The sequence below is a fragment of the Diabrotica undecimpunctata genome, chromosome 9, assembly GCF_040954645.1.
Source record: "Diabrotica undecimpunctata isolate CICGRU chromosome 9, icDiaUnde3, whole genome shotgun sequence".
Classification (NCBI taxonomy): Eukaryota; Metazoa; Arthropoda; class Insecta; order Coleoptera; family Chrysomelidae; genus Diabrotica; species Diabrotica undecimpunctata.
Genome location: NC_092811.1, coordinates 12,916,554 through 12,926,423, shown reverse-complemented (window position 1 = coordinate 12,926,423; position 9,870 = coordinate 12,916,554). Strand labels below are relative to the sequence as shown.

Genomic DNA, 9,870 nt, shown 5'->3' with positions numbered 1-9,870 from the left:
TAAGTTGTTTTGGATACTTTTCCGTCGAATCTTTGTTTATTGTTTCAATATTTTGATTGTTTAAAAATTCTATTGTTTTGTTATTATATTCTATTTTATCTATAGCAATAGTAGTGTTACCTACCTTTGTTTGCTTTTGGAAACACTATGTTGTTTTCTATTGATTTATTTTTAAATGAAATAGCTGTTTGATTCTCTGTTTGATTGGTAATAGATCATCACTTCATCACCATCACTTATATAAAAAGTATTTTTGCAACACGCTGTATATTTATGCATACTTTACAAGAACGATAAAAAGGTAAATAAAATACACTTAAAACATTTATTAAACTCACATATTACTTAAATGAATCTCTCAAATGTGGCCTTCTCATAAGTTTACTCCTAGCCTCTGAACGGGATACAGACTGTAGGTCAAGACTTTCGTCGTATTGCTCATCTTTGTGAAATATAATTAGTCTTAATCTGTGTAAAAATTCCTCCTGATCAGCGGTTGGTATATTTTCCAAAACGAAGGATTTTAATTCGGCGTTCGTAATATGGCCATCTTTGTTTTTGTCAAGTACAGAAACTAGTCCTATAATAAAAATGTTGATAAGAATAATGGAAAGTAAAAATATGGTTTATAATTTTATACAGAATTTACTGCCGTAGAAAACGTATCAATTTTTTTTAATTAGTTTATTGTGTATCAATTACAAGGTTATTGAGATTATTTTATTGAGGGTCATTTTTTTACTATACCTTTTACATTACATTATAATTTACAATAAGAGAATAAAGAAGAAAGTACAAAAAAGAAAACATTAAATTTTGTAATACAAATTCGTTTATCCAAGGAAATCTAGTACATTGTAAACAAGTTCTAATTAGCTGATGATCAGATTTGTCAGATTGTATACAGTATTTTTCTTTGTTCTTGGTCGTAGTTAATATACTGTGTAAGAATATGTTGACCAGTTAATGATTCACTACACTTTTCACAGACAGGTGATTATTCCGAAGCCATCAGGTGTCCATGTTTCAGCCGTAACCAATTCTTAGCCTGCAAACGATTCATTTGTCTCTTCTACTTAAGTGAGGTAGCTGAAAGGTTTTGATGGTAGTTTGTATTTTGTGTAGTTTCGAGATTGAATTCTTCCATTGTTTTGCCAGGACTTTTTGATTTAAGACCTGAAAAGTGGTTTTAGCTCCGTTTTTAGAGCTAGTTGAACGAATTTGATGTCTGATTTGGTTGTAATTGCTTCCTTTGCAACAGTATCAGCAGTCTCATTACCTTAAATACCAACATGTGAAAAAATCCAGATTAATGTTATGTTTGTTTCAGAAGAAGTGAGACAGTTTGTTGCTTTATTTATGGCATGAACTAATGAATGTTCGCAATATATATTTTTAATCGAGTCAATTGAGGACATCGAATCTGTACATATTGCAGTGTTCTTGACTTTAGTTTTATTACATAAGCATTTTAATGCTTGGAGGTTGGAGCACAATATAATCACGACGTGCATCAGATTTTTATAGACTTCAAACAGGCTTATGATTCAATTAATCGTGCAACATTATGGAAGGAAATGATCGAGCTCAGCGTACCCAAGAAACTAGCTGCGGTAACACAAATGTGTGTAAGTAACTCTTTTGCACAAGTTAGAATAGGAGGAAAATATCAAATGGAAATGTGGAGAACATTTTTGCAGAGGCACTGGAATTCTCTGAGTGTAGAATAAAGGTAAACGGGTTCCCGATAAATAACATTCGTTACGCCGACGACACGGCGATAATAACAGACAACGAACATGATATGCAGTTGATGTTAAATAAAATAAACACCGTAGGAAAAATATATGGCTTTAAGATAAATGCTGAAAAAACTAAATGCATGGTAATAAGGAAAAACGCACTTTTAAGAATACAACTGCAAGTAGATAATGCTCCAATCAATCAAGTGAAAACATTTAAATACTTGGGAATGATGATGAATGACCAATGGAAACCTCAACAAGAAATAAAATGCCGTACCGAACAAGCAAGACAAGCTTTTATCAAATTTAAACCGCTACTATGTAACCGCAATCTTTCCTTCAATCTCCGCTACAGGATGTTTAAATGCTATGTATGGTCCATATTGCTATACGGCATGGAAACATGGACGTTAAGAGTACCTTCCATTAAGTTGGAGGCCTTCGAAATGTGGACGTTGCGAAGAATGTTCCGCATACCATGGACAGATAGGGTGAGAAACGAGGAAGTCTTAAGAAAGGCAAATACTGAGAGAAAACTACTCAATTTGATCAAGGCACGAAAAACTGGATACCTCGGCCATATTCTGAGAGGAAAAAAATACACAATTCCTCAACTAATCATCCAGGGAAAGATTGAATGAAAGAGAGGAGTAGGTCGCAAACAAATGTCGTGGCTACGGAACAAAAAGAAGTGGACAGGCATAAATAACACTGGAGATATTTTGCATGTCGCAAAAGACAGACGTCTGGGCTTAAGATAATTCGCCAACGTACTGTAGGTGCACGGCACTATAAGAAGAAGAAGAAGTATTTTTTAGAATGTTGTGAATGTTCGATTGTGTCATCATCGTCAGAAGTATCAATAGATGTTTGTGATACTAGACTATCTGTATCGTCTAATTCGGAGAGTTATTCCTGTTTGAGCTTCTTGATATTCTTGTGAACTTATTTTTTAGTGATAAATTGTATATATGTCAGATAAAAGTGAATTAATGTCAGAAATAATTTGCTAGGCTTCTATTGTGAGGTTACTACTTGACAAGGCGTTCTCAAGAACTGAGAACGCCTTGTCTATGAGACTGATAATCTAACTATGACATTATCTGGTGGAGTAAAGAAGCTTTGTGGTTTATTGATATAATGATCCTTGATTATTTGCTTGGATACATCTAGTATTTTAGATTTACCTGTGGGATTCATTTTTGATTTTTTCTTCATATGTTTTGTGCTTTTTTTATTAAGTCTTCAGATAAATATATATCAAAGATTATTTAGGATATCGTCTGTTTGAAAATTATTAATTTTTACATTTGTTACCAAATTTTTCATTTGTCACATAAAACAGACACTAATTTACCTCTTGACAGGCAGTTAACATTAGCTATCTACAATAGCGTTGCAATTTATATAAATATGGTAGTTAATAAAGCTTACTTACCATCACATGCAAGTTTTTCAGGAGTGGACACCACTATGCAATACCGTAGTAAATGCCCTATTCTGTATTCAGAAATTAGGCATCTGACAAAACCTAAACAGTTTAAGTACAAAATTAATTTTATATTTACTTATATTTAAACAATCTTCATAATAAAAATGCTTAAAAAATATACATGCTGAAAGTACAAAAATTCACCTCCACTTTGTAAAGCTTATCAAAGTCTATCAAAATTTGATCACGATTAAAACTTGGTTGACAACTTTAGATTTGAAGATTTTTATCCTTTTTTCTAATCTAATCTATCTAATCCTGGAAAACCTATCCATATATACGACGTCGCCGAATTAATTGGCAGTACTTACAACAAAGCATTTACAAAAGAAAATATTGAGAAAGGTTTTCTGGTGGCAAGAATATTTCCATTTAAAAGAAATAGTTTTAATGAAAATGAGATTTTTTCATCCAATGTAGCGGATCGTGAATTGGTTCAGAAAAATAAACCAACCAAGAAATAAAGTTAAGTATGTTATATTTTATCAATAATTTTGAAGGGAGTGAACCTTTAGCCCAGCCTTCATCATCGTCTACTTGTGACCTACAGATCCAGTCAACATCAAAACAAACATCTAAAATCACGACACCCGAAATGATTTGCTCGTTTCCAAAAGCTCAGATGATAAAGAAGACCACAAGAGAAAGACAATCTGGAAGATGCAGCATACTGACAGACACGCTGAAAAAAAAAGGAGATTGAAGATAGCAAAGATAAAAAGAAGAACAAAAAACTCCCAAAAGGAAAAACAAAGACAACATTATAGAGACCTCTAGTTCTAAAAATAAAGAAATGACTTTTTTGTCTGACGAAGAAGATTGTGATATATTTATGCTAGAATGAATACAATGAGTTCTGGAAAAAAAGGTGGTTAAAGAGTGGTTAAAAAAATTATACAAGAAAAAACAAAATATATCAATATAACAAACTAACAAATAAAACATCTAGCAATAGAGTAATATATCAAAGAAAAAAAGAAGAAGTACCCAATCAAATAAAAGAAGCAAAAAACAATTTCTGGGAACAAAAATGTGTCCAAGTTAAAAATTTAATTGGTGGTTTTCAGACTACGGAAGCCTGGAGAACTATCACTAATCTAATGAAAAACCCCCATTACTCCTTAAGCAACTTAATTCCTATAGAAAAGTGGGAAAATCACTATAAAAATTTACTTTAAGAGTCCAGTTTGGAATATATGGGAAAGGAATACAGTATGGAGAGACAAACAAATAGTAACATTAATACTACTAACAACGAGGTCCGTACTGCGTTAATTAAAATGAAAAACTGGCGATCTCTAGGGCCTGGCAATATAGCTGTAGAGTTACTTAAAGCCACTCCTAATAGAATGAATAACTTTTCTAATGAATCAAAAAAAGCAAAGAAGAGAGTTTAAGAATAAAGACGCAGAAAAATACAAGGAACACCACAAAAAGGTACTTAAAGAAATAAAATTACATGTCCATATTTATACCACTGCCAAAAAAAGCAAATACTAAGAAATGTGAAAAACACCGAATCATTAGCCTCATGAACCACTTACTCAAAATATTCTTAAGGAGGGTATTGCTGATGTACAATTTGGATTTCGCAGCGGTCTTGGCACAAGAGAAGCACTTTTTAGCATACAATTATTGATACAACGAGCAAAATATATTAATACAGATGTCTTTGCCTGTTTCATTGACTTCGAAAAGGCATTTGATAAAGTACAGCATGAGAGGCTTATTGAAACTTTGCGAATCGCAAACATCGATGACAAGGATATAATAATGATAGCCAATCTCTATAGGAAACAAGTAGCCAAGATTCGAGTAGACAATCAATTATCCGATGAAGTCCCAATACAAAGAGGAGTACGACAAGGTTGCATACTCTCGCCTTTGCTGTTTAATGCGTACTCTGAACATCTATTTCGAGAAGCTTTGAGAGAAACGGCTGATGGCGTGATTGTTAACGGTAAAGTAATAAATAATCTAAGATATGCAGACGACACTGTCCTTGTTGCGGATACTGCTGAAGGATTACAAAGACTAATAGATCAAGTAGTTAACATCGGTAGAAAATATGGAATGAAACTTAACAATAAGAAGACGAAAATTATGATCCTAAGCAAAAACCAAGATACAGATGCAAAGTTTGTGGCAGACAATGAGGTATTGGATAGAACAAAAAAAAAATAACATACCTAGGATGCAACATCACATATAGCTGGGATCACTCATACGAGATTAAATGTATGTATAATCGAAAAAGCAAGGATGAAGAAAGTTCTCTGCAATTTAACCTTGAACTTACGCCTCCGACTCAAAATCCTTAATTGTTATGTGTTTTCTGTTCTTATGAATGGAGCAGGTGCATGGACACTCACTGTTGCGTCTTGCAGACGGTTGCAGTCTTTCGAGATGTGGTGCTATCGTCGCATGCTCAGAATATCATACGTACATCATATAACTAACGACGCAGTAATGCAACGTTTACAAAAAGAACCTGAAGTCTTGAAATCCATTAAATAAAGAAAGTTAGCATACTTCGGACATCAAAATCAAATCAAATCAAATCAAAATAAATACAGAATCATACTATTGATATTAAAAGGGAAAATAGAAGAAAAATGCATCCGAATACTGAATTCATTACTGAGGTCTAATAAAATAAAGATGCATACCAAACTTCGCGTATACAGAGCAATTGTAAAACCAATTACCACATATGGTGCCGAATGTTGGACGATTACAAAGAATGAACGAGATAAAGTAGACGTTGTGGAAATGGATTATCTTAGAAGGTCATGTCGAGTATCGAGAATGGAAAGAATCAGGAATGAGGAAATACGAAACCGTACAGGAATTAGAGATACTCTTTCAGATAGAATACAAGGAAGGCAATTACAATGGTATGGTCACGTGATGAGAATGGAGGAGGAGAGGTGGCCAAAGAAAGCCTTAATGTATGTTCCGCCAGAAAGAAGGAAAAGGGGAAGACCACCAAACTCTTGGAGAAGAGAAATTACAAAAACAATGCAATCTAGAGGCTTAGAAGAGGGAGATTGGAGAGATAGGAAAAGATGGAGGCTGAAATGCGGGAAGCGGCAATCGCCGTAGGACCCCCGTTAGATGATGATGATGAAAATAGATGGAAATAGAGCACCAGCATGCCGCCGAATATCCTAGCTTAAGAATTTGAGACAGTGGACAGGTATGACCACCACAGACAATTTCGAACAGCTGCTAATAAAATACGATGGGCTATTGTGGTAGCCAACATCCATAGAGGATCTGAATGGAAAACCGCGCTGACTCCTAAGCTACTCGATTCACCCGTTTGTCATCACATGCGGAGTTAACTTTTCATTGACTGGCCACTATGAAGTTTCGATTACTAAAGCCTAAACTTTAAAATTTATAGCGTGGAATTTTAGTTTTGAGTTTTGGCAACAAATTTAAGGCATTTAAAATATTCTTAAATAACGCTGAATTTAAACTTTCACATAACAAACAATCTAAAATGTTTAAAACTTTTTTTTAATAAAACTAGTACGTTTTTCAAAATAAACAAACTTCTTGGAGGCATTTCCTGTGACGTAAAACATTAAATTCTGCGTTTTTTATTCATATTTCAAATGCCTCATACTACTTGTCGCAACTTAAAATTAAAATTTCATGTCATAGGTTTTAAAGATTGATCTCTAAAAATGGAAATTTTACTACGACTGGTCAATGAAAGTGATCAACGTTATTGATCTCACGAGAATTATAAAAAATGGCAAAAGTCCTGCCACGTTTATTTGTTTAACACCTTTATAAAAACTAAGTTTATTCTCGGCAAAATTTGGAAACAGCATACGAAAGCTGCACTCTTTTTCGTTAAAACTCAGCTTGATTTTTGTTGATAGGACACTTGGATCAAAAGATATCGAATTTTCCGCGATTACCGCGCGCGTAACTGGCATTTAAGTTGGTTTAGGTTGCTTTAAGTCTTGTTTCTGAGAGAACGGTTCATTCTATGCAAAAAGTGCTAATTAACATTTTTGTTTAAAAATATTTCAGCTACATTTTTTATTTAAAATATTTTTTTTGCGTCGTACAAATTCTTGGAAAATCGATTTTTTGTATCTTTTTTGGAGTCCCAAAATTATATTCTCGTCCAAATTCAGCTTGTTCGTATGATTTTTAGGAGTCAACTCTCTGACGACTTGACTAATTATAAAATGTCCCAAGCAATAATAAAAATGTTTGTTTCAAAACCGTCCCAAGATACAAAGCTTTTCCCTATTTTGTTTCTACATAACAATTTTAATTATTTTCCACAGAACTATTATCTCAGCGAGATAACAGATTTTATTATTTAAACAATATAAATCGCCCATTTCAACTATAAAATACGAATTTACGTGTTAAAATTAAAAACATTTAAAACTCAATTTCCTCAAAATGTTCACTTTTGAGTTATGCCATTACTGTCGCCGGTGAGCGATCTGTACGGATCCTTTATTATAAAGGGTAAAAAACAACGAAGACGCCTTATTTAAACAAAAAACTATCCTATACGGGACACATCAGAAAACGGACCGTACTAAGCTTCGAAGAACTTGTTCCAGCATCTAAACACGAAGATGGTTTTGAGAAGGACATAAAGCTCTAGTTCTAATAAAATTTACTTACCAAAACTGATCAAAAGTAACGAGAAACACAAAATTAATTTCATCGTAACGCTTTAATAATCGGAATTTTTTATTAGAAACTGCAGTATATATGACCGGCGATAATAATATAATTTATTACATTATGTATTATGTAGGTAGTACGTGGGCATATTTAAATTTAATATTTTCATTGTTTTCGTTAGCTTAAATGTTGCAATAGTACATGATTTTTCGAAGTTATACTCAGTTGTCTGGTTTTTCTGAGTTTTAGTCTGCGTCTGAAATCACTATCAATTGAGAGGATAAGAATCTGATGGGTACAAGTAAAATAATTGTTTAGTTGAAAAAAAATGAAGTAACGGTACTATCACATAATAAATTCTACATGGAACTAATCACTTATTGACTTATTTTGGATTAATTTTGTACGTTTCAGGTATATAATCGTAAACGCTTTTCCAAAGTTGGTATATTGTCTATCTAATTGGTCTTTACCAAAGCCATCTAATTAAAAAGTAAAATAAAAAAATTACTTAACAACATATTTATTCATCATAAACTAATACCACGTCGAGTTCAGTGTTTTCTTTATATTACAAAGGAATATCCACTTTGTCATGTCAGATTGAACCTATAGAATGAGTCAGTAGAGTTTACTTGATTTTGTTTGTTATTGTAATGGCCGTTGGCTCTCAAGATTCTTATTATTAAAAGAGTTCAATAAATAGTAAAATATTGTTTGTTTCACTGCTTCGAATCCAGTAATCACTTCAGGTTATGGGCCCAGTTATGTGCCAGTAATGAAACAGTTTGTGATTCGAATGGTAAATAGGAATTTGGATCTTGGAATTTTTTAACTCTGGAAACGTTAACCTGATCAAAACAAAGGGAGCAATGGCGGTCAATCTACAGGTAGCAAATTTTAAACAATTTGATGGAACAGGTTTTTCAAATTGGAAGTTTCGCATGGAATTAAGGTTGGAACAAAATGATTTGCAAGAAATTTTGCAACTAGACATAATTGATGACACCTTAAAAAAGAATGATGCTAAAGCAAGGAATCTTATAGTGCAATGTTTAGCGGATAATGTGATACAGATCGTAAAAGATAAAAGGACAGCCAGAGATATGTTCAACACTTTAAACGACACATATTTGCAAAAAGGTTTGTCTGGCTTGTTTGGGTGAAACCGGTAGCCTATTCTCTTTTACCAACTTTAATAAAAATTTATTGCAATCCAATCTCTAGAGTATATTTATTAATGATTTAGATTATTGAATTAAGGGCTCAAATATTCCACCTCCTTGTGCTAAACAGTAACCAAATCTGTCATACAAATTTCTCCTCATATTTTGGAGTAGAGCTGGTGCAATGCTTGCAGAGAAATGAAGTATTTTTGTCCTTAATTCGACTATGTTTTTCCTTTCAAACTGATGTCTATAAATGTTTTCTTTGAGAAAACCCCAAAAAAAGAAATCGTTAGGCGCTAAGTCACATGATCTAGCGGGGCATTTAATTCTACCACGTGTACTTATCAGTCGATCAGGAAACATCTGATTGAGGAAGTCAATAGTTGCTCCAGAGTTGTGAGCCGAACACCCATCCTGTTGGAAATAAACCTCCTGAAAATTAACGGGAAGGCGTCGAATTGCCAGAATGATCTGATTCTGTAAAAGTTGTAAATATTTTAGCCCGTTTAGGTTTCCATCGATAAAAAATGGACCGACAATATGGTCGCCTAACATCCTAGTCCAAATATTTAACTTTTGCGGATGCTGCGTTCGCACTGCAACACGGTGCTTATTCTTCCGAGAATAATACCTTGCAACAGATGGATTGTGTTTTTTATGTAATGAAAATGAAGATTCGTTCTTCTTCTTAGAGTGCCATATCCCTACGGAACGTCGGCGACTACCATGCTTATAATATTTTTATACTGATCTCGGTCTTGCGCTACGTGTAGCAATTGGTCCGCTGTCAAACCTG

General features: G+C 33.5%; 1 protein-coding gene across 1 annotated transcript; it reads right to left on the bottom strand.

Annotated features, from left to right (window-relative positions):
- Positions 1-250: 250 nt before the first annotated feature.
- Positions 251-8,027, bottom strand: LOC140450202 (uncharacterized). The gene is made up of 3 exons (XM_072543674.1): positions 7,903-8,027; positions 3,184-3,276; positions 251-580 (listed from the first exon to the last, which is right to left on the bottom strand). The coding sequence occupies exons 1-3, from the start codon at positions 7,943-7,945 to the stop codon at positions 342-344; spliced, it is 375 nt and encodes a 124-aa protein (XP_072399775.1). The 5' UTR covers positions 7,946-8,027; the 3' UTR covers positions 251-341.
- Positions 8,028-9,870: the final 1,843 nt, after the last annotated feature.